Raw genomic sequence first — 24,320 nt, 5'->3', positions numbered from 1 at the left:
GAGCCCCTTAGGGCTTGCTCGCTCGCTCTCTCTCTCTCTGCCCCCACCCCACTGTGCACTCTTGAAAGAGGGAGAGGGAGGAAGGAGGGAAGGAAGGAAGGAGGGAAGAAAGGAAGGAAAGAAGGAAGGAGGGAAGAAAGGAGGGAAGAAGGGAAAGAAGGAAGGAGGGAAAGAAGGAAAGAGGGAAGGAAGGAAAGAAGGAAGGAGGGAAAGAAGGAAGGAAGGAGGAAGAAGAAGGAAGGAGAAAAAAGGAAGGAAGGAAGGGAGCGAGGGAGGGAGGGAGGGAGGAAGGAGGGAAGGAAAGGAGAGAGGGAGGGAGGGAGGGAGGTAAGGAAGGGAGGGAGGAAACGAAGGAAGGGATGAAGGAAGGGAGGGAAGGAGGAAATGAAGGAAGGAAGGGAGGGAGGAAGGAGGAAAGGAAGGGAGGGAGGAAAGGAAAGAAGGAAGGAAGGGAGGGAGGAAAGGAAGGAAGGGATGAAGGAAAGGAGGGAAGGGGGAAATGAAGGAAGGGAGGGAGGAAGGAAGGGAGGGAGGAAGGAAGAGAGGGAGGAAGGAAAGGAAGGGAGGGAGGGAAGGAGGAAAGGAAAGAAGGAAGTAAGGGAGGGAGGGAGGAAAGGAAGGAAGGGAGGAAGGAAGGGAGGGAGGGAGGGAGGAAAGAAAGGAAGGTAGGAAGGAAAGGAGGAAGGAAGGGAGGGAGGGAGGGAGGAAAGAAAGGAAGGTAGGAAGGAAAGGAGGAAGGAAGGGAGGGAAGGAGGGAGGGAGGAAGGAAGGAAGGGAGGAAGGGAGGGAGGGAAGAAGGAAGGGAGGAAGGAAGGAGGGAAGGAAGGAAGGGAGGAAGGAAGTCTGGGCAGAAATGGGGTGGGGAATGAGGTCAGAGTACTCATTCCCTGGCGTCCTTGTCAAGGAGCTTTGGGGCTCACTGACTCCCTAACTGAAGCATAGCTCTTCTTGAGGTAACTTGCTCTACACTCTTTCCAGGTTCTGGTAGCCTCCTCTGGTCTCATCCCTTTGTATCCAGCAGTCATAGCTCTGCTGGGACTAGCCAGTGCTTTCTGCACCGCTCCTTAGAGTTCCCCTACACCTCACACATGCACACTTCCTCAGTAGTCCTTTTGTAAATAAGCCCCTCTTGAGTTATCCTCATTTGAGTTTGCTCCTACTTGGCAGGCAGATTTGACTGCTGTCATTGTTCTCGACGTGTTTTGCTAAGCCTAAGGCAAAGAAAGAAAAGTTGTATTTTCTCTGTTTCACACACATTCATATGCCTACACTTCCTCACCTACTCACATACTTCACATACACCCTCTCCCTCTTCAGGGCTTTTGCAAGCACCTGATTCACATTTCATGTTTATTTTTATTTATGATTTTTTATTTTTTTATGGTGAAAACTTTTATATTTAGATTTAGCCAGCTGGACTCAGTTTAGATGATCCCAATTTTGTTGGCAACATCCAAAGCATCATAGTCGGGAGCCAATCAAACATATGCTTTCTTTCCTCCATCGGGCCTGATCAGAGTGTTGACCTTGGCCATGTCAATGTCATAGAGCTTCTTCACAGCCTGTTTGATCTGGTGCTTATTGGCCTTGGCATCCACAATGAACCCAAGTGTGTTGTTGTCTTCTGTTCTCTTCATGGCTGACTCTGCAGTCAGGGGGAACTTGATGATGGCATAGTGGTCAAGCTTGTTTCTCCGAGAGGCACTCTTTTGAGGATATTTGGGCTGCCTTCGGAGATGCAGTACCTTGGGCTGTCGGAATGTAGGTGACGTGCAGATCTTTTTTTTTTATGACTATGGACGCCTTTCAGCACTACTTTCTTGGCCTTCAAAGCTTTGGCTTTGGCTTTGGGAGGGGCAGGGGCTTCCTTTTTCACCTTCGGCGCCATCTTCGTGAAAGGGGTCATTTCATTTTTAAAATACGGTCAGGCAGATGAGGAGATCGAGCCCTGCTGGCCCAGGGCAGTGCGTATTGGGAGAGCTTGCAGAAGCAGAGGCAGTAAAGGAGCTCAGTTCTCCCATTGCCCATCACATCCTGGACTGTGTGCAGGCATTAAGGATGGTTGTTGTATTCATCATGCTCTGAAAGGGGAACTCAGCCCCCTCTCCTTGGGCTATGAGGCTTCTTAGCTGTGGGACTGAGGGAAGCCCCAGTCTCACCCCTGGCCTGACTGTGGCCTGGTGTCCAAGTCTACTGTCCCAGCTGTGTGATGTGGCAGGCCTTGGCCTCCAGCCCTGCCCTCCCTCTTTGGAGATCATAGTTGGGAGAGCCCCGGATCCCCCCGCCACAATCAAGGGTGAGGTTTTTAGGCTTGCGATTGCAGTGGTAGGATGTGGAGAGCAAGCTAGTGGCCTGCAGCTCAGATCCAGAAAGCAGGTTTCCAGCAAGTTAGCTCCTAAATAGTCTGAAGAGGCCAGTCCAGCTCTGAGATGCCAGCCTGCAGAGGACCAGACTTAGGCAAATCATTCCTTAGCTCTCAAATTCATTTTCCTGTTATGCCATTACAAAGCCTAACATGAAGACTCAAATGTGTTTTATATGAAATTAGAAAGCTGTCAGGCTAACCAGTATGTGCTGTCAGTTGTGTTAAAATATATTTGTGCAGATTTTGAATAAAACTCCTTCATCTATTCAATTGAAGCATATCCTAAGATTTCCAGTCATTTAAGCAAGTATTTCTACCATTTAGAATTATATATGTATGATTCAAAGTTTCTGCAAAGCAGGGGTGCCTGGGTGGCTGTCCGTTAAGCATCTGACTTCAGCTCAGGTCATGATCTCGCGGTTCATGAGGTTGGGCCTTGCCTTGGGCTCTGTGCTGACAGGTCAGAGCCTGGAGACTGCTTTGGATTCTGTGTCTCCCTCTCCCTCTCTCAAAAAGAAATAAACTAAAAAAAAAAAAAGTTTCTGCAAAACTAACAGAATATGGAAATAAACTCAATGCTGAAGTTGACACAAGACTGGTCATGACATAAGCATCACCAATGTCAAATATTTGTGTTCAAACGTCTCCCTGATGGACTTTCACAAGTAAATGTATAAAGGAACTTGGTAACATATTTATAGGCAAAATACTACTTTAGAATTGTATAAAGTTCTGTGGGAGATGCAGGAGAGAAGCATCCAAGGAAGAGACTTCAAAAGGGAAGGGCTGGAGAAGGTGCAAGGCCTTAGGACATGTTTACACAGCTGAATGAGGCTGCGGCTGGTAAGGGACACCTAGAGCCATTAACATAGTCCAGGGCTGGATCCTCCTTCACACCTGACCCTTCGTAGTGTTACAGAAACCAATTAACTCGAAATTCAACCTTGAAAAGCTAAACCATTAGATTAACACACTTGCTCAGCTGACTTTATGCACATAGTCTTTAGCAATTATCCTAATAAAAAGAAGCTTCATTCTGGAGTCAGGGCCTCATTCCGACTCAAGTATGAGGACCTTCACTTAACTGCATTTTGTTTGTGGACTCATCTTTTGTGACTCCGGCCATACTCCCTGCAACAAAGTTCTATACAAATTTAATTTGGGGAATAATATTGAAAACTCATGGTTTAGGTAACAGCACTATCAATATTATCAGTTACATCCCACTTTTCAATTCTGGCCTTAGCAAACACTCCCCATTCCCACTGGAAGGTACCTTGTCCTCAGTGTCTGTTTGCCACTAACTAGTGCACAGAAAAGTGATTGTCTTGTGGTGCTTCCTATTTGACAGAAGTTTTTCCTCAAAAGCATTTATTTGCAATCTGCTTGGGAGAATGAAAAAAAGAAGCCTAGTGCTTGGCTTTGTGGGATTCAGAATGAAGAGAAAATTATTTCATTCTCAGCCTATCATGACATCACAAAGGAGGTCTCTGCAAGACCAGGGACGCTGGAATGGAAAATAAAAACTGCAATGTCACAGAGCTTGACATGTAATCTTTTTTTATTTTGTGATAAAAATGCTTTCATATAAATTTCATCTTAACTACTTTAGAATGAAAATTTGAAAAGTAAAAACAGTTTGCATTTTCCTTACTATGTATAGTTAGGAATATGCAGTCATTTTTCTGGTTACTGGGTTTCTCATACAAACATATAGTATCACTTTTAAGAGAAATGTACACAAGGAAGGAGCCGTAGTACCAGTTACAAGTGGGAGCGTCAGGTCATATAGTTGTGTTCTCTCAAATAGTCATCATACATTCAATGTGTTGGTTAAAATCCAAACTGCCTGCCCACAAGATATTATACCTTTGGTTCTTTTCTGTGCCAGAACTGTGTACCAGCGAACGTAATAAGATGGCATAGCAGGCTTGAGCATCATGGCTGACTGCTTACATCAAAGTCTTTAACTCTCTTTTACACGTTTCTCTCCCTCACCATCATGTAAGTCAGAAAATGATGCTTAACACAAAACAGAAGAAACAAACAGAAGAATGTATCCCCAAAGGCAGACAGAAGAGGAGTCAAAAGAAAAATTTATAAAAATAAAAACAAACCAGAATTGGGGAGAGGGTGACCTATACATGGCATAAAAGACGTGTCCTATAAAACTTAGTCTCTAATTCAGAACCCAAATAAGAAAGTGATTCTCCATCTCACCTTCACTTTTATTAGGTACTATACAACTGAAGGGTTCTTAAAATCTAAGGGATTGATAAATGCTTGAAAGGCAGTGTTTTCCTCCTCATCACTGAAGCCTGTAGTCTGTAATGGCAGCTTTCACATTCCCTTTCCCAAAACCCAAAGGATCCCAAGAAGGAAAAAGAAGCAAGTTAGGCCTAAATTGTGGTTGGGGAAGGAGGAGGCAATAGAGGATCCAAGCTGTTGGGTCAGAGGCTGATACTTTCAGGAAGTGGGGATGAAACAGGATGACAGGGGCAGATGTGGTGAGGCCCACAGTGGCCCACACAGGTTCTCCCCATCTGTGTATTAACAAATGGGCCCAAGGACAGAGAGTCACTGTTCAGAAGATAAAACGTTACCTGCTATGAAAGGGCTGGTAAGAGTTGCCACGTGAGAGAATACAGTTTGCTGGGGCAGTACTAATTATTTCTGTTGATGAGCTTGGGCAGGACTAAAAAAAAAAATTTGTAGACTGCCATGCTAACAGACACTCAGGGGTTCCATACGGGGCCACAAACAGATAAATCACGTTAAGTGGAATGCTCTGACGGGTACTCCTAGCCAAGGCAGGAATGAAGACTACCATTCAAACAGAGTAGGCAATTCACTGGTTATTATCTACAAAATGCCCCAGCAGAACTAATTTCCCAGGTGTCATGACATCACAGCACCGGGCAGAGATGACAGTGTGGCCACAGGATCCACTATTGGATGACTCAGGGACAAGAGGAAGAAAACGATATTCCTCCTATTTCTAGTGTTGACTAGAATGCTTCTGCCCTTGACACAGTGTCACAGAAGGTGCCAAGACCACAAATACAGAGAGCCGACTCAAGTAAAATAGAACCATAATCTGAGCATGAGAATGACAAAGACAGTCTTTAATTGTCCATCATTATCTACAAGGCAACTCTGGGAAAGGAAAATGTCCCCAGTAAGTTTCTATGTTAGTTGCCTGAAAGGGAACGCCACGACTGCCTCAAAACAAAAGGAATGGTAGCAAAAAATAGCAAAGGCTGCCTCATAGTTCCAACCTTTGTACAGGGCTGGCTTGGATCCCAGAAAACTAGGTTAGCTTTCTATTTCCTGCACTTGAACACAGAAAAATCCATGCGTTCGGTGAGAACCTACTTGGGTGCACCGATAACTCAGACTGCACGCACAGTGAAGGGCTGGTGAGCAGGCCTGCGGTCAGAAACAGCCTCAGGAAGCAGAGACTGCAATCCCTCCGCAAAAGGAACCTGGCTGGCACGGGGTCCCTCGAGCCAAACAGAGTTCAGCTCTGAGTGGCGAGGAAGCATCGTTTGAGACATTTTCTTCTATGGAAGGAAAGTCTCAACAACTAAGGCTAGCTTTCCCTGCTGGATGAGTGAAGTAGGCCAGGGGTTCTGAGATCTGGGAACAAATGTGTTTTGCACAGGCCGTCAATGGAATGCTGGGAGAGAAGGAAAGGGACTTGTTAGTGGATAACCACTTCTCACATGAGTTAGCTTATCTCTTGGTCATTCCAACATTCCACATCTTTGTCTGTTTCTTGTTTGTTTGTTTATTTGTTTCAAGGGGCTCATAGTACCTGCACTGCCAATGATGAAACTTCCCACTGACTAGGCCCACAAATGGGAAAACAACCAATTCTTATCCTTCTTCCTGGTAAGGTTTACGTAAAGCCCTGCATGCAGGCAAGAGAACTAAGGTGCAGTCTCTTGAAAAGGACTTCTGTCTCCAAAATGGGTTCAAAGAAAAATGTCTTGCTCCCCTTCCTCTTCTAGGAATGACATTATGTAGGAGACTGCAATGAATCCGTTTTCTAAAGAAACATACTTGAAAGGTGTATGCTGAGAACCATGACTGAAGCAAACCCTGTGATATTCCTGGGGACACTGGGAGAAGAGGGGAAAGGAGGCTGAAATTGCTTTTCAGAGCAGGAATGATTAAAAGCACGTTGCCCTATACCATGCTGGGGGTGTGGGGGGAGTACAACCACAGAGAGGTGCAAAAATTAAAGCACCAAATGAAGTCAGAAGAATTTCCAAGTAAGAGAAGATGAGATAAGTCAACTTGGGCAGAATTCCAAGGTACAATTCCCAACAGGACTGTACGTAAAATCTTCTCATGGATATGGCAGAAGCCCCCAGGGCTTAAAATGCAGTCCAGGCTGCAAGAATGTCTGGGCTACAACAGGCATCCATTCTTTTCTCCAAAGAGAAAAGAGTAAACGTGGCCCCAAGTCTTGTATTCATCTTGAGTTTCCACAAACTTGGCTTGATGGGTAAAAGACTGAAAGGAACCATGTTCCTCACACCCCAAATCCTGCAGATACCCAGTGAAGCTGACAAAATTGCTTTTTGCATTATCTAAAAGATAAAAGCATCTTCTTCCTCCTGCTTCCAGAAGCTGATTCCAGAGATTTCTTCATTTCTCTCCCGGATGACCTTCATTTGTTCCTCAGCAGCATTTACAATAGGCAGTTCTGTCCCTACACTGGAGGCAGACTCTTTCATGCATACACCTGCATGTTGCTGCGCGGTGGCTCAGACATGTGTGTTCCAGGTCCCCGTTGACCTCCTCCAGCACCCCCAGGGGTAGGGCTGGTGGTCACATCTGACCAGTCAGAAGCAGAGTGGGGTGATGAACTTGACCACTGGTCAGGAGACTCTGGGGATGGTGTCAGGTAGGGATGCTCACCCTGGAGGTGACCACTGTGACTGGGTGTTCGCTCAGCAGCATTTGAGGAAGCATAACTATGCTGTGAAGGTGGTGTGGGATACTTGCCCACAGAGGCTGGGAAAGGATGATAGGCTGGGAGAATGGTCTGAGCAACCTGCCCATCCTGCTGGGGCATCATGGCAGTGGGAAAAGCCATATTAGGCAAACGAGCCATTTCTGGAATCTGGTACATGGTGGGCACAGGGCCTGTAACAGGTGGGGGGCAGTTGGACTGAGGCTGGGGAGTCCCTGCTGGTTGGGAAATACTGCCTTTGGGGATTAGCTGGAAAGTCACAATGGGGGGCAAGGGCTCCCGAGGGGTAGTTATATGCTTCCCTTCAGGTGGTCTGCTCTGGGGAGCTATGCCAGGGTGCGTGCCCTCAGCTGGAGCCAGAACCATACTAAACATCTCATTGTACTGGGTCTCATTCATCTCCATGCGGTTCATCCAATCTGCTGGAACAGTGACTGGATGGAGCCTACCCAAGCTCCCCGTACTGCTACTGCCTGGGGGAACAATGTGGTGGTGGGATAGCAGCTGGCTCACTGAGGGAAGTACAGGGTTGGCCCCGTGAGCCAAAGGCTGCATTTCATGCAGGTTAGAGAAAGACAGTGCATGCTGTGTATGGACTGGGGCAGGGGGTGCAGCAGTGGCCAACATAGGGTTGGGTGAGGCCTGTAAGATTCCAGGGGATGTAATCATTGGAGAGGATGTGGTGTCAGAAACATATGTGTGAGGAGACTCTAAGGAATCAACTGGGGATAAAGTCACTGAACTCTCAGACAGCTGACCCTTGTCACTCAGAGACTTCTTCCTCCTACTACCCTTGGCATCCTTGGCCTCCTTGGCAAGGTTAGGGAGGCTAGTGGGCATGGCACTCTTGGTACTGGGCCGTCTAGGCTTCTTGCCCATTGGGGTGTGCTTTAGGCTGAGGAAAGATCTGTTGGGCCCACAGATGACAGGTGAGAGGGCAGAAGTCAGCACAGTGCCTGGAGGGCTCGGTGTCACATTGTACTCGTCTAGGAGGCGCACGATGTCATGGTGCATGCGGTCCCGAGCCACATCCCGGGGAAGACGATCCATGTGGTCTGTGATATCCCGATTGGCAAAATGGTCTAACAGGATCTTGGCTGCTTCATAGCTTCCCTCCCGGGCAGCAAGAAACAGAGGTGTCTCTTCCTACAGAAAAGACCCACATAGCACATGAAAATTAGTAACACCCTTGATCATACGTCAGTGTTTCTCAAACTTTTTGTTATTATCAATCCCTTAGACATTATTTCCCTAACTGCCTCCCCATATGAAATTTTACTAGCACAGATAAAATGTCTATCTACCTAGGTACTGAATGTATATCTGTAGCTTAAAAAAAATTTTTTTTTATGGGGCGCCTGAGTGGGTCAGTCAGTTAAGTGTCTGACTTCGGCTCAGGTCATGATCTCATGGTTTGTGAGTTTGGGCCCTGCGTCGGGCTCTGTGCTGACAGCTCAGAGCCTGGAGCCTGCTTAGGATTCTGTGTCTTCCTCTCTCTATCCCTCCCCGACTAGTGCTCTGTCTCTCTGTCTCTCAAAAATAAATAAATGTAAAAGAGAAAATTTTAAAAAATATAAATAAATAAAAATGTATTTATTTCTTTTGAAAGATTGGGTGGGGGGGAGGGCAGAGAGAGAGGGAGACAGAGAATCCCAAGCAGGCTGTGTGCTGTCAGCATGGAGCTCAACGTAGTGCTCAAACTCATGAACGGTGAGTTCATGACCTGAGGTGAAACCAAGAGTTGGACGCTTACCTGATCGAACCACCCAGGTGCCCCATATATCTGTAGGTTTATACATAAAAAGAGTAAGATCATTCTACCCTTCCTCAACAGTCAATTTTGCCCCATTGAGGGTGATGTCTCCTTAGTTGGGAATGTGTGAAATAAAGCATTCTCCTGAGCCAGAGATTTGCTTAAAAGAGCACTGAGCTTATCAAAATAGGGTTCTAAGAGGAAAAGGACTTCTTAGAAATAAGAGAAGTAGGAGGGCAAGAACCTAAAGCAGAAAAATAAGGGGAAGCAGAAGCAATAGGAAACAAAACATGTTTAAGAAAGAATTAAAATTAGAGAAAAGAGGAAATACACAAGAGAAGAGAAGTATGACCCAAAACCCAGAGGAAGAAAAGCAACCAGGAAAACACCATGGTGTCCAAGAACAGAAAACAAGAGCCACAACAAAGAAAATGAACAAGAACAAGAGAAAAGCAAGTGAGCATGAAGAGAACAGAGAACAGGAGAAAGGACGATGTCAAAGAGAAAGGCAGAAAAGGCTACACTGAAGTTATTTACAGGACAGCCTGATCCAGACTGAGTACTGCGTAGGCAGAGGACTCGCCTCCTGACACATCCCTGCATAACCCAATACCTTCCCCTCAAACTCTTTGGATCCAGCTGTTGTCCACGCTGCCTCCCTCTTTGTCTATACTCATCACAAGAGGAGCTATAGGAGAAAAGGGAAGGCTTCGTAATCTGAGGCACTGCTAGGTCTGCCCAGACTGTACCTTGTTGTCTTGCATGTCTCGGTTGGCCCCGTTTTTCAACAGCAAAAGGGTTGCCTCCACGTTATTGACAGCAGCTGCCCAGTGAAGAGCGGATTTTCCTGCAGGGAGAAACATTTTTATAAGCAGACAGAGTAGAGGAACATGTCCTCTTCCCAGTATAAGGAAGCATCATGACTTATATAAGGAAACCTTGAACTTCCCAGAGAGAAGCAAGCCAGTTGTCAGTGACAGCCTGTGGAAAAAAACCAAAGTATTATCTTCCTTTTCCTGTTCTAGAAATACTTTAATACAGGCTGCCTAGCATTAGAAAGACATGTAGGTAAAAAGATCATTTGTCTAGGGTACCCACGTCTTCCACATGGTAGAATCCCATACTGAGGACAATAATCTATCTACTTATCACACCAGAATGTCTATTTAAGATGTTGCTCATAATCCCTCCCTAGTGAGGACAAGCTCACTAGTCCTCATATCCAGAGTGGAACCTACAGAGGCAAGCCTTTCATAGACTGGCTTTGGGTTCCAAAAACCCTCACTAAAAATCCCTTCCTATCTTCGCCTATGGACTTCCCACTGGCTTAGTTCTCTGGACTTAAAATGTTGAAAGAAGAATAAATGAATGATAGAATCTTCATTGGATTCAAATCTGAGATGGTTCTTTAAAGATCACATAATGACTTTCCCCCTTAGAGGCATGCTTTGCAGGCGAGAATCTGGCTCCCTGCCTCTCGGCCCTACCATGGTCGTCTACTGCATTCACATCTGCTTGGCAGTTGATCAGTTCTGCCACCATTCCCTCCACAGCCAGGCGGGCGGCCAGGATCAGTGGTGTAGTGCCATCGTTCATCCTGGCGTCCAGATCAGTTACTCGGTTGCGGATCAGAATCTACAAGATGAGAAAGTACAGAAAAGATAGTCAACTAGATAAAAGAAAATAATGAAGTTAAAAGAAGAAACAAGAGCATCAGAGCTGAGGCAACGCTGTAAGTTCCAGGAGGGCAGGGAATGCTTGTTGTCTTTGTGTCCATGATTCTATCATCCTCAATCAATAAATGCTGAATGAACGCATGAATGAATGAAGGAACAAAGGGTGCTAGGGGACGCCATCTCATGGAGAGTGATGTCTTCTGCTTTCTAAAGAAAGGAGTAAGTGGGAAAATATCATAACCTCAGTTATGGTGTATAGAGTTTAAGATTAATCAGAATGCTTCCAGTTTCCTCACAAGGGTAAAATAAAAGGAATACACAGTGAATTCATGTCAAAGAAACCACCAAGGAACAGCTGGGAGCCCATATGGCCAGATAAATCTACAGGGAGAAGCTGATACTAGTCAAAAACTTCGTAACAGGTATCACTGCCATCTGATCTATTCATTTGGGAGGAATTTTGGCACATCAAAATGAACAGTGATGAAGAATCAGGAAACTGGTGGGATCTGCTGTAAGCTCTATCGCTATTTGGCTGTTCTGGTTAGGTCAGTTTTCTGCTGCTCTTTTCCTGCTTTCGCATCCGACAAGCAGGACTCCACCATCCTGGATCCACCAGATCCACCATCCGCCCTATTTTCTCAGAGAATTACTGAATGAGCATAATTGGGTATTAAGTGCCTTAGCAAAGAGAAACCATTATAGATCTATAGGGAATCAGCTCTGTTCTTTACCTGGAAGACCCCCTGGGCATCAGCTGCCACTGCAGCATGGAGAGGGCAGCGGCCCATGTTGTCCTGGGCGTTGGCGTCTGCACCTGCATCCAGGAGACGCTTGGCAGCATCAGCCCTTGAGTAGCGCGCTGCAAGGTGCAGAGCCATCTCACCAGTCCGGTCTGTCTGGGCCTGCAGGCTGGCACCCTGGTAGACCAAGTCTGTGATGATGTTGGCAGAAGAGTCCTCTCCATCTTCATCTTCATCACTCATATCTGAGCTGCCTCCTCGGAGGGAAGCCAGCATCAGTGGGGTGCACCCATCTATAAGAACGGAATTTTCCAAAAAATATTTAAGGAGGAGAAGGACATTAATGTTCAATGAACCCAATGGCTGGAAGCGTTCTGTTTGAATAAAGTTATTCTTATGGGGAAAAAACCCTCTGAGCTTCTTGTGGTAATGGGCAATTCATTTTACATTTGCCACCTGTTTTTCCCCTGATAATGCCCTTTATGGGAAAATAAGAGTGTTTTTAAGCTAGGGCTCTTCTCTAAGTTAAACAAGCCTTCCTGTTTGAGTTCCTAAGTGCTATGTTATTTTAAATTGGGTAACATTTAAAAATATCCAGTATTAACAATAATATGCACTAAGGTATCAATTAATTTTCTATCCTTCTGCTTTGGGATATTATTTCTCTATCCCACTAAACTCTTTCCCATGTAATCAGCCTATCTATTCCCAAGCATGCTGTAGATGAGGCAATATAAAATCCTTCCCTCTTCTTACAGAAGTTTACATGTTCTGCATGTCTGTATTCCCTAAGTGTTCATTTCCTCATGCTAATTTAGTCTGCGCAACTGGCAGGGGGCAGATCACCAAGGCACATCACAGAGCCAAGGGCAGGCAGGGCAGGTTTGGAAAGTGGGTGTGTGCTGACCTGGGCCACGGACATTCACGTCCAACACATCCACCTCCTGCTCCGCCTGTGGAGGAGTGAGTGCCAGCGATGGCGTCCTGCGGATATCTGCAGCCTCAAGGTGCTGCTGTGTCCATGGACGTCGATCAATGGCATCATCTTCTTCTGAGAGCAAAGCCTCATCTTCAGCCTGACAAGAAAACAAGGCTCTGTGTTGACCTGGCCCACCATTAGGAGCTGCGGACAAGGAGGCAGTTGTAGTCTCCTCCTATTCTACCTGCCAGGGTGTCATCCACACTGCCTTCCTGCTGCTGCCGGATGTGATTCCTGTCACCCTCTCCTGTGCCATCTGTACCACTCTCCCGACCTCCCCATTCCAAACTCCAGGCTTCAGCCTTAATATACCATCTATTTCATCTACCAAATACGCTATCTAGATACATATCCCCAAAACACCATTTCCTTGCTTCTGGACTTCTGCCTGGATTGTCCCCTGTGCCTGCCGTATCTTTTCCCAATTCTTTGTCTGACTAACTCCTACCTACCATTCAAATACAACGGGACTTTAATTCCTCTTGTGGGTTCGAAAATACCCTCTGCTTACCTCTATTTAACTGACTCTGTGTTAAGTGCTCACAAGGCACTATGTAACAGTCTCTACCATGAGAAGGTAAGGTTCATGAGAACAGGAAACAAGCCTTGTTCAATACCACCTCCCTGTACTTAATACAATGCCCAGCACATAGCAAACACCCAAGAAAATATTTGCTGGGCAATAACTATTACTATAATTTAAAAGGCAGCTACCTTTTATTGAATATTTACTACATGATAGAAAATGGGTAAGATGCTTCACACATATATATTTAATCTTTGAAACAACTCCCTATTTTACAGATAAGGATAATGAGGTACAAAGAGGTTAAGTTTTCCAGCTACTAAGTAGCAGAGTTTTGGACTTGAATCCAGTTCTGATTGTAACTAAGCAATGTTCTAAACCATCATGCTGTACTGCATGTCTATATTCCTCAAGCATTCATCCCCTCAAGCTGCTTTAGAATACTCATGGATATATGCATATCCCAGCCATGTATAGCTATGGATGGACTGTCTCCCTTTTCACATCAGCTTCAGCCCAATCTACCTCTTACTTTATGGTTCTAGTTTCCTGCGCTCAAGATGCAGAACCTCCAAACTCAATGATCATTGGCTTTCTTCCTTCCTGAAGGGGGAGTATCCAGAGAAGATAAGGGGGAGAGCTAGTCATAAAGGAAACTGCTATTTACACACATCATTCCTTATTCAGCTACCATCAGCATGATTCTTAAGGAAGGAATCATGTTTGTTTTATTATTTTTAATAAAGAGTTATTTTTTTAGGTTTATTTATTTTTTTATTTAGAGAGAGAGAGAGAGAGAGAGAGAGAGAGAGAGAGCGCGTGCAAATGGGGCAAGGGCAGAGAGAAAGTGAGAGAGAGATTCCCAAGCACACTCCACACCGCCAGCATAGAGCCCAATGTGGGGCTCAAACTCCATGAGATCATGACCTGAGCTGAAATCAAGAGTCAGATGCTTAACTGACTGAGCCACCCAGGCGCCTCTAAAGAGTTCTTACTGAAACACATATGGAGGTAACCCAAGGCCATCAATGACCTAATGATTCTTGCCTTTCATGACAACCTGGGGTAGTCATTGCCTGGGCAGCACATAAAGACTATCACCCTTTTCACCCATTCAGGACACTCTAGATAGCAAAGGACAGAAATTTGATGTGACCAGATAGTGGCTGATAATAGTGGATCTACCATGGCCAGCTTACCTTGGCTTTCTTTGGCTGGGGCCCTTCATCATCAACCCAATGTTCACTTGTTCCAGAACCAATTAGGTTAGCCTCTGAGACTTGCACTGAGAGATTTCTGATAGGACAAGATTATGAAGGGGAAAAACAAGAGCAGAGGTTATGTCATAAACTCATATAGTGGTTTTCAATACTTTTTCCATGGCTATCCTCAAAGACTTTCAGGAGCCTTGGCCCACAAAGGATGGGCAGTATTTTCCATCCCACTGCCCGAGTAAACATCTTTTCCTTTCCTGTGGATCAAGAGCTTACAACAAAAGGGTGCCTCAACATATAAGCCAAGCACCACTGCTTTAATATATACAGAATAGAAGCATCCAGACTCTGTTAGTTCACAGTCGCTCAGCAGGCACTCAGAATCATGGTTAGGTGTGACAATGTGGTGTGGCCAGAGCTTGAAATTTAAAATCATAATGCAACAAGATTTCCTTTCTCCTCTATCCCTGCTATTACTACTGTGAATAGTGGCTTGTTGGCAAACTGTCTTACTTCAGCCCCACGGCATCCTGTCCCACTGGCTCACGGCGCTTGTGATTGCTGGAGTCTCGGCGAAGGGTGAAACCTTCAGGCAGCCAGAGGGAGCCATGCTTACGCTTTCGTTTCGCCATGATAACTCCCAGCAAGATAATAAACAGGATAATGACAACGGCAACAGCAAGTAGATAGAGAAGCTGAGTACCTTTTGGAGTCAGAGATTCACCTGGAAGTACAAGGAGACAGGGAATGTGCTGAATAAACCTCTCAATCTTAGCATAAAATTCATTTAGAGGGCATTGACTGATTGACCTCACTGGCACTGAAAAACAGAGCTGCACACTGAAAAGTGTGCCCTTTTCTCACTGGCCCCAAGTGATGTCTCCCCTGCCCCAAACTCTTCCTTTAACACCAGTGCTACTCACTGACGACGGACACAAGAGGGTAGGACAAGGTCCCCTGGATGGCGTGAGAGGCCAGAAGAGCTGCTGCTGCATCCGTGTTCTTGAAACACTGGTCTGAATCTTGAACACATTGGCGGTTGTCAATTTCCAGAAACACCTTAGAGCTGTAGGATGCCAAGGGGAAATGGTGAGTAAAACAGGGTGCCAGTCAAGCAAGTGAAGTTAGAAAGGACTGCATGAGCCTTCCTTCCTCACATCAGCACTGGGCTCTCCTATCTCTGTGATGGGGCCATCAAAAGATCTCAGAAATTAGATCATAAATACGAGTTCCCACCAGACTATGTCTCACCTTCCTTGGTCTGGCTGAGTTTGCACCTTCTGACTTAGGCAACGCAAGTCAAAGGGAGGACACTGGGTAAAGCGGGTCCCTATTCTCCGTGGTCTCTGTATCTGCATCTGAGGTAGCTATACAGTTGAAACTTGTGGGATACAGCAACAAATAGTGGGGTGCCATGACAGAACAATTCAAGATTATTACAGAGAGCCTTCTGTTATAAATGCATGGCCTTGAACAGAATGCAATGATTAACATAAAAAGAATGGTCAGTAGTAAAGGGATTTGAGGCAACCCTGGCAAAAGGTTACACATTCTGGCATTTGAGGAGGCCATCCTGACATCCCGCCTTCTGCTTGCTCCAGCCCCCCTTTCAGGATACCAAGCCCAAGGAAAACCTTACCCTTAAACATACGTACTGGCATCACGAGTTTACTGTACTTGGTGGCTATTCTACTTGCCTGAGCTCTGCATTCTTATAAGTTCAGTTATGACTTCCTCTGTGTGTCAGAGTACTTAGCTTTATAAACTTTAAGAAGTTCAGAAACCAAAAACCTACCCAACCACCTCCTGTTCTTGGTCACCAGGAAGGGACCTGCGTATCATCCTCTGCTTCTTCATGGCAGCCGACTTCTCACCATAATAGGGGTAGACCATGAATGCCCCCTGGGAGTCCCGTTTAATCTGCAGGTTGGTACGGAGCAGGGTGCCCAGTGCCCGCAAAAAGCTGCGGGCATCCTGGAGAAGCTGCTCCGGGGGCATGAGCACCACTATAACCAGGGTCCCCTCCGCCAGGTTCTCCGGCCGGTCAGCAGCACAGTCCAACCCATCCCAGCCACACTCCTCACTGTTGCATCCCTGGTCACAGTGGTTGTCTTTGAAGTGGTCTGCACAGTATTTGTCATACCTAGGCAAGGGGAGGCAGAAGAGGAGGAGAACAAGGGAAGGGCTCAGAATAGACTGCAGTGCTATTTGGTTTTCTGCCTGGAACTACTGTGGCTTTTCCCACCTATCTTCTATAGCCCAGATCGGGTCCCCTCATTGAGTCTCCCATCCTGACAGCACAGAGTACATACCCCATCTATGCCACTCAATGTGAGCACCCTCCAAAGGAGAAACAACACTGTGCTCGCTATGCTGCACGGGCTTACAGCCGCCCAGGCAGCTGGTAATCTTCATAAGTCAGCTTTGTAAGCAAAGCTGCATGCCTGAAACAAATTAACCAGGTGCATGCTTCCCCCTTTTTTTTTTTTTTTTTAATCCGCTGTCCCTGCTGCGGTAAGAATGAGCTTTTGGAAATAAAAGGGGCCTCCAGGAACCGGGTACAGAGCCCTGAGCCATCAGGGCTCCACAGAGGACCCTGTCGATATGGCCCATTTCCTCCCCAAACAAGACTGAATCCTAGCTCTGGAAGGCAGGTGGGGAGAGGTGTGTCCCAGACAAGATACCAGATTTAAACTGTACAGCCTCTTTCAAATACTGGGAAAAGGAAATCGAGTCCCCAAACCTAAATGATACACAAACTATTTCATCCTCACTCTCCTCCCCACTCTCACCCCTTGATAGTGGTTATGCCATTGGTATCACCTGCCACACTGGCTCAACAAAGAGCTTGGGAGTCAGCAACAGCTGTATGTGCTCTGGCACATTCTCTAACCTCCCAGGTCTCAGTTTCCTCACCTGTGAAAGACCTGTTAACAGTACCTACACTTCATTAAGGTTGTTGAGAGTTCACTGGGGTTAAATTAAATGGGATTGCTAAAAGTAAAGTTGCTATGTAAACTATAAAGCAACTTGTAACTGCCACAGAGACGACGAGGACGGTTAAGTGGCCTGGTCTAGCTTATGCTTCCTCATAAGTCTAGAAGGGGAAACTCTGTCTGAGGGAAAGGAATGGGGTGAACAGATAGAGGTACAGACCTTTCCATCCATCCTGCAGGCAGGTTATGTGAGAGGCTGCCTGAGAGTGGGGTAACACCACTTCCAAAAGTTATTTCCCCTAGGAGGTCGTGAGAGCAGCAGGTGAGAAGGCAGAGAGAGGCAGAGAGAGGGTGGCTGTGCATGAGCATTCCTGGACCTCTGTCAGCAAGGGAGAACACAGGGCAGCGTGCGACGGGGCAAGGCTGACACCCGGAAGAGGGCCTCGGGGCGCCAGTCTGAAAAGCAGAGGCAGCTTGGGCTGAAGCCCTGGAGTGGTTAGGAGCAAGAACGAGGAACCGAGGTGTGTTAGTGACAGTCTCCCTCAGCTTCTGGGGCCCCTGGACCCTTACTTGCACGTCTTGCTGTTCCCTTGGCATTCAAAGTTGTCAAAAAGGCACTCGGCTGTGTTACACAGCTCATCACACTGGTTGTTGATGTAATCCCAGCAGGGAAGTGGGGAAGAGCAGTTGGCCCAGGGGTTCTCCATGGTCAGGGAACAGTCACCCCCATCCCACTGGCAGGCATGGCTGTTGCATGCCTCATCGCAGACGCCGTCCCGAGCTTTGTCGGCACAATACTGGCTCAGACAGGTGGCAGGAGGGGTGCTGGTGGGGGCCGTGTAAAGCTCACAGTGGCTGCCCCAGAATGGTGGAGAACACTGGCAGAAGTAATAAGGAGGCTGGCGCTGAGGGTAGCAGCTACCCCCATGCTGGCAGGGGCTACTGGCACAGCCTGACTCGCAGTCCTGGGGGTTGGGGCAGAAGCAGCGGGGTCCTGAGGCCGTGTGCACACACTGCTCCCCTCTCCTGCACTTCACTTGTCCACAGCTGCTCTGGCATCTTGCCCCGGAGAATCCCTGTTGAGATTAGTGAACAGATAAGGACAGCAGGCCCGGTGTTCCCTCCCAATCCCTTCTCTGCCCCACCTCTAGAAAGATAAAGACTAGGCACACGGCTAAGATCCCTCCACGTAGCCTCTTGTACCGCGTCCTAGGAAGAGGCCTCTTCAAGAGGTCCCACGGGATGAGTGAAGACTTCTCTCACTTTAAGAGCTCACTTCTAGAAAATAAGTCAACTGGGCATGGGGGGGCACTGAGGTGGCACTGTACCTATAAGCACCTTCCTTAACGTCATTAGACCACTCATATAATGGCTTTATGGTGGAAGAAGTTACTTCAGGAGTCTGGGGAGTCTCACAGGCTATCCGTGCCATTTTGTTCCTATACTTCCTGTTCAGTGAGGCCAAGGGGACAGCACAGGTTTCCTTTTGGTTTGTCCTCACACATAGTGATCTCTGTTTTAGGGAGGGTTTCAGCCTCTGGCAGTGGCAAAAGAGTTTGCACAGCAAACGGCTAAAAATAGGCTTCCTCCTAGTGTAATAGGCAGCTTGCTCCCAAATAGTCCCTGCTAAGGAGCAGCATTCCCAACCAACTCTGCCCCAATCTGGGGGCAAGACTACCCCCCAGCACAGGACCCAGAGGTCAGAGACACAAGTCTTGTTTTCATGGGAACGTTCCACCACTTCCTGTGGATTTCTCTAAGTGCTTCTGAAGACTGAGTCACAGATCAGGGAGTTCACTGTTTCCGGGAGTTTCTTAATAGCTTTTACACGGGAAACCCCAGCACTTTTTGGTGAAGGAGCTAAAATTAAGAAATCTCCCCACCAAGAAAGTTCCAGAAGGAGCTTGGAAAAACGAGGTTTAATCTCAGCTTTGTCCATACTGTGTGAAAGAGAGCAGGCCCCTTCGATAGGCAACGTGGCACTTACCGGGGGACAACGACAAATGAAACCATCGGGCATGTTGCTGGCCACAGCACAAGTCCCCCCATTCAGGCAAGGCATATGCGGACACACATCGACGAAAGTTTCACAGTGACGACCTCAAAGCAGAAAATGAAAAGGAGTTTTAAAAGACAATATACTGAGCAGAGTGCTGCTGGGATGGGAGCTAGCCGAAGGGTGAGGGATGGGGCAAGAGGTGTGAGCTCAGTCCTAAGGCCAAAGGAACAGAAGATGAGGGAAACACTCCCTGGACCCCCATGCGACTGGCTCACCCCTGGCGCAAGCCAGTACCCCTTCTGTCTTGCCTATACAATAGGTACACAAGGCACAGATTCCCAAAGAGACTCACAAAACAAGATGGGCATAGTCGTGAAAAATCTCTCTAATCTGACCAAAAGAAACAGAAAAGGACACCTCAGCTTTTTTTTTTTCCTTTGAAGATAACTTTAGCTTTCACAAGCCAAAAGAAATATTTACCAAAACTGTTCACTGCATTTTGTTAAAACTGTCAACTTCACAGAAGAGGCTACACCAGACCAATGCATTCAAGTGCTGATTTGTGGCTTAAGAGAATTTTCATCCATAATATCTCTTTTCAATCACTTCCTAGCCTTTCTGGAATTTGATCAGCACTGCTTTAAAATACAGCTTAATATTTCTAGAGTTCATTTCTTCTAGAAACAGTTCTAAAACAGATGGCATCTCGAGACCACTGCTGTATGATAAAGTGAACTAAGCAACTGAAATCAAGGGCGGGGGGGACACCTGGAGGCCCAGCAGGAAGTGGGCCCCATGTGGCCTGAAGTCACTTGCAAAGAGGGGCTTCTAAAAGGAAATTAGGGGCACCTGGGTGGCTGGGTCAGTTAAGTGTCCGACCCTTGATTTCAGCTCAGGTCATGATCTCATGGTTCGTGGGGGCAGAGCTGCAGATAGGGCTCCATGCTGACAGTGCAGAGCCTGCCTGGGATTCTCTCTCTCTCTCTCTCTCTCTCTCTCTCTCTCTCTGTCTGTCTCTCTCTCTCTTCCCTTCCTTGTTCACGTGCCTGTGTGTGCTCTCAAAATAAATGAATAAACATTAAAAAAATAAATAAAAGGAAATTAAAATACTAACAATTTTGGCCAGCCAGAATTAAGAGGCAAGGATTACGGGTGTTTGTCTCTTCAAATCACAGCAACAGCCATTATCCGAGAGCAGCCATCACATGGACATGGGGCTCAGGGACAGACGGCCCCTCAGTGCTCATCTCAGCAACAGCATCCCACAATAATTACAAGCAATGAGCTTGAGGGATTCTTTTCAATCACAAGTGTGGAAAATGCATTAACCCTACTTCCTGGTGGTGGGATCCTAATTCAAGGTGGTCTCCAGTCCTTCATCTGTTTCCCCTTTCTTTGTATAAGTGTTTTCAGTGTTTCCAGATAAAGGAAGCCCCAGAGACAATGAAAGAAACAGCAGCCAGTTTTGCATCTCTGGCTTCCAAAGCACATCGTGGCTAATATGAGGCTGTGGAGAGACTGCTCATACTCTTTCTGTCCAGCATTGCCTCAATACGTATGATGTTCATAATGGATGGTTTCTCTTTTGATATTGCATCCAGGCAAAATCCCTCCATTCTTCATAAATTACCAAAGTTCTTAAAGGTAACATATCTTGAAAATTAAAAGCCTAGAGATGGGTTCTGAATGTAGCAGAGTCCAACTTGCCAAATTATTACTAAGCAGACTGCTATAGCCTATTATCCGACTCGCAAGGAACACTACTATAGCATAAGGTTTAGAATGACTCCACAAATGCCAGGCAGACTTCTGAGTATCTGATGACACTGCCACGGTTAGAAACTATTTTAGTCCCCCCAAAGTCACCAAGCTGCCCATCTTCAGAAGTAACTAACGCATGCCTATGACAAGCCCCTATTCTGAGGCAGAGCTTGGCCATCTTTACAATGTGTGAAGAAAAGAAGCCTGAGAAGAGACCTGGAGAAGTCTGAGAAGGCTTCTCTCTGGAGAAGAGCCTGAGAAGAGACCTGGTCAGCTCTCAGCTGTGCAGATCATTCCCTGAAGCTTTCCAGTACGTACTCTCGTGAACTGATCTGTGCTTAAACACATCCCCATGTGGACCTACTCCCCTTAGGTGACCTAGAAGATCCTGAGCCTCTCTGGGTTCCAGAGATGGAAAGAAGGTCACTGTGTCAGTGACTACCAGTAACCCAGGTCATCACATGCCAAGGAAGGCAGCGTGATGAAACCAGAGTAGATGTAAGGTTTCTGAACACGAGATGTTATTTTCCTCAGATGAAAGAGTTCTGTGGATGGATCTGGTGATGGCAGCATGGCGGCGTGAATGTATTTAATAGCACTCAACTGTGCACTTAAAAATGGTGAAGATGATACACTTCATGTTATATGTTTTTTGCCCCAATTAAAAAATGGATTTTTGCTCAGCCACTCCTAACATTCTATTTCTTTTTTCATATTTCTGCTACAGTATGATATAATCAATGTATAACAAAAGAGAAAGCATCTCTTAGGGGGAAAAAAAAAAAAGGCAAAGGTAGACTATAACATCCATGAAGCACAGACCTAAGGCAAAATTGAGCCTCTGAATTAACCTGGTCTAGTTTTTCAGACGTAGGAAAAGCTTCACTTGGGTCTAGGTCATGACCTAAGAGCCCAATTTCCTCACTCAAAGGCCCTCGGAGGCAGAGCACGGGGGGTGGCGGGGAGGCTCTCACCAGTGAAGGCACTGCGGCAGACACACAGGTAGTCGTTGGTCAGCTGTATGCAGTCCAGGCTGCCCTCAGAGCTGCAGGGGTTGGAGAGGCACTCATTGATGTCCCCCTCACACCGTTCTCCTGCAAAGCCGGGCAAGCAGCGGCAACTGTAGCCCCCAATCCTATCCACACACTGACCACCATTAAGGCAGTGGGGACCGCCGGCACAGTCGTCAATGTTCTCTTCGCAGAGCAGGCCTGGAGGAAAGGGAAGAGACAAAGGATGATGACAACCTCGGAAAGCTGCTTTCCGGCAAAAAGACAGCCACCCTTGTTGGCACTTTACAGTTATTCAGGTTACACGGCTCCATCTGTGACGGGACATTTTAGGTTGGGCAAGGTGAAGCACACGCTTGACCCATGACAGCTGCCGTGCTCCCAGTGACCAGAAAGAGTGAAGGAAAGAACCCACTCGGTGTTTCATGCATACTCTCTGCCACAACCCACCCAAGCGGTCCCCTGTGGGGTCGCTGGCATTATTTGTCCCACCTGAGAGACCAGGAATCTGGAGCTCAAGAGAAACCCAGGAGTTTTCATTAATTTACTCCTTTGATTCTAACTATAAAAACAGTTCAAAAGAGACTATAACAATAAATACATAAATTACGAGTATGGAAAAACATTGGTAAGAATGGAACTAACTTTGGATGATATGTTTTAAGTTTTAGACCACTGACTTTTTCTATAAAGTAATGTGTGCTAGTTTCTTATTTCTAAAAAATATAGGGAAAATATCCTGTTGAGAGCTCAAAGGTTATTCCATTTAAAACAGAACTCATTTAATGTGCTATAGATGTAAATGAGCCGTCTAGTATGAATATCTGTAAATATTTTTGAGAAACTACAAAAGAAATCAATGAAAATTCTAGAGCTGGTTCCATGAATGATTCAAAAAAATTACAAAATAGGGGTGCCTGGGTGGCTCAGTAGTTTAAGTGTCCGACTCTCTTTTTTTTTTAATTTTTAAAAAATGTTTATTTATTTTTGAGAGAGACAGAGCGCATGAGAGGCAGAGGGGCAGAGAGAGAAGGAGACACAGAATCTAAAGCAGGCTCCAGGCTCTGAGCTGTCAGCACAGAGCCCAACGTGGGGCTCGAACTCACGGAGTGCAAGATCATAACCTGAACTGAAGTCAGCGGCTAACCGACTGAGCCACCCAGGTGCCCCAAGTGTCTGACTCTTGATCTCAGCTCAGGGAGTGATCTCACAGTTTTGTGAGATTGAGTCTTGAGTCAGTGTGGAGCCTGCTGAGGACTCTCTCTCCCTCTGACCCTGTCCCACTCTCTCTCTCTCAAAATACATAAGTAAACTTAAAAAAAAAATTACAAAATAAAGGAGAACAGTTCTGTATTCCCGCCACTTGCATTTGTAGCATACACTAATATAAGCAAGACTATTAAAAAGAAGAAAGAAAAATGGAAGAAAATACCTCATTTTCAATAGCAATAGCAAAACATAAATTATAGGAATATTCTTTTTTTAAAATATTTACTTGAGAGACTGAGAGTGAGCGTTCTAATTATAGGAATTATCTTAAAAAGAAATGTACTACACCTATATGAAAACTTTAGAATAGTCCTGAAAGATACAAAAGAGATGTGAATAAATGAAAAGATGTTATGATTTGGTTAGGAAGACTCCTCCTTGTAAAGATGCCACTTTTCTCTACACAAATTCATAAATTTAATGTGACCACAATAAAAAAAAAAAATGCCATAAGGATTTTTTAACAGACAATCTGATTCTAAAATTATATGAAAAAATAAACTATAACCATAGCCTGGAAAACCTTGAAAACAAAGATCCTTAATAATTAAACCAGAGTGGTATTGATAAATTAATGGAACAATAAAGCAAATAAGAACGTCCAGAAAAACACCCAAAAACACATGGGAATTTATAATTTGATAAAGGTGCCATCTCAAATTATTGTATAAAAGATCAAATATTCAGTAAATTGTGTTGGGACAAATCAGCAGCCACATGGAAAAATGCTCCAGTATTCTAGCACTTGAAGAAAATATGGGAGAATTCCTTTACAGTCTTAGAGTGTAGAAGGTGTTGCTGATTAGGATTCAAAATCCAGAAGCCATAAAAAAAGACTGATAATTCCAATCCGATTAAAAATAAAGAGCTCTGGGGGTGCCTGGGAGGCTTGGTTTCAGCTCAGGTCATGAACTCACGGTTTGTGGGATCAAGCCACACATCAGGCTCTGCATTGACAGTGCAGAGCTGCTTGGCAGTCTCTCTCTCTCTCTCTCTCTCCCTCTCTCTGCCCTCCTCTGCTCACACACACACACACACACTCTCTCAAAATCAATAAGTAAACTTAAAAAAAAATCTTTCAAAGAAAAAAGAAAAAGCTCTGCAT

At 45.9% G+C, this 24,320-nt stretch overlaps 1 protein-coding gene and 1 pseudogene across 2 annotated transcripts in view; both read right to left on the bottom strand.

Annotated features, from left to right (window-relative positions):
• Positions 1–921: 921 nt before the first annotated feature.
• On the bottom strand, positions 922–3,812 carry LOC125913271 (60S ribosomal protein L23a-like; annotated as a pseudogene).
• Positions 3,813–3,908: 96 nt separating this feature from the next.
• Positions 3,909–24,320, bottom strand: part of NOTCH2 (notch receptor 2) — a 163,964-nt gene continuing 143,552 nt past the window's right edge. For both annotated transcript variants that reach the window (XM_049618358.1, XM_049618357.1), the window contains exons 23-34: positions 21,911–22,147; positions 19,164–19,276; positions 17,747–18,252; positions 16,036–16,383; positions 15,164–15,306; positions 14,754–14,964; positions 14,226–14,322; positions 12,429–12,597; positions 11,513–11,814; positions 10,590–10,737; positions 9,852–9,949; positions 3,909–8,495 (exon numbers count right to left, since the gene is read on the bottom strand). In XM_049618358.1, coding sequence (XP_049474315.1) covers positions 7,107–8,495; positions 9,852–9,949; positions 10,590–10,737; positions 11,513–11,814; positions 12,429–12,597; positions 14,226–14,322; positions 14,754–14,964; positions 15,164–15,306; positions 16,036–16,383; positions 17,747–18,252; positions 19,164–19,276; positions 21,911–22,147 — 3,761 coding nt within the window. In that variant the 3' untranslated portion in view covers positions 3,909–7,106. The remainder of the gene's footprint in view (positions 8,496–9,851; positions 9,950–10,589; positions 10,738–11,512; positions 11,815–12,428; positions 12,598–14,225; positions 14,323–14,753; positions 14,965–15,163; positions 15,307–16,035; positions 16,384–17,746; positions 18,253–19,163; positions 19,277–21,910; positions 22,148–24,320) is intronic.

This window comes from Panthera uncia, assembly GCF_023721935.1.
Source record: "Panthera uncia isolate 11264 chromosome C1 unlocalized genomic scaffold, Puncia_PCG_1.0 HiC_scaffold_4, whole genome shotgun sequence".
Classification (NCBI taxonomy): Eukaryota; Metazoa; Chordata; class Mammalia; order Carnivora; family Felidae; genus Panthera; species Panthera uncia.
Note: the sequence above shows the minus strand (reverse complement) of the source record. Positions and strands in the feature narration are given on the sequence as shown.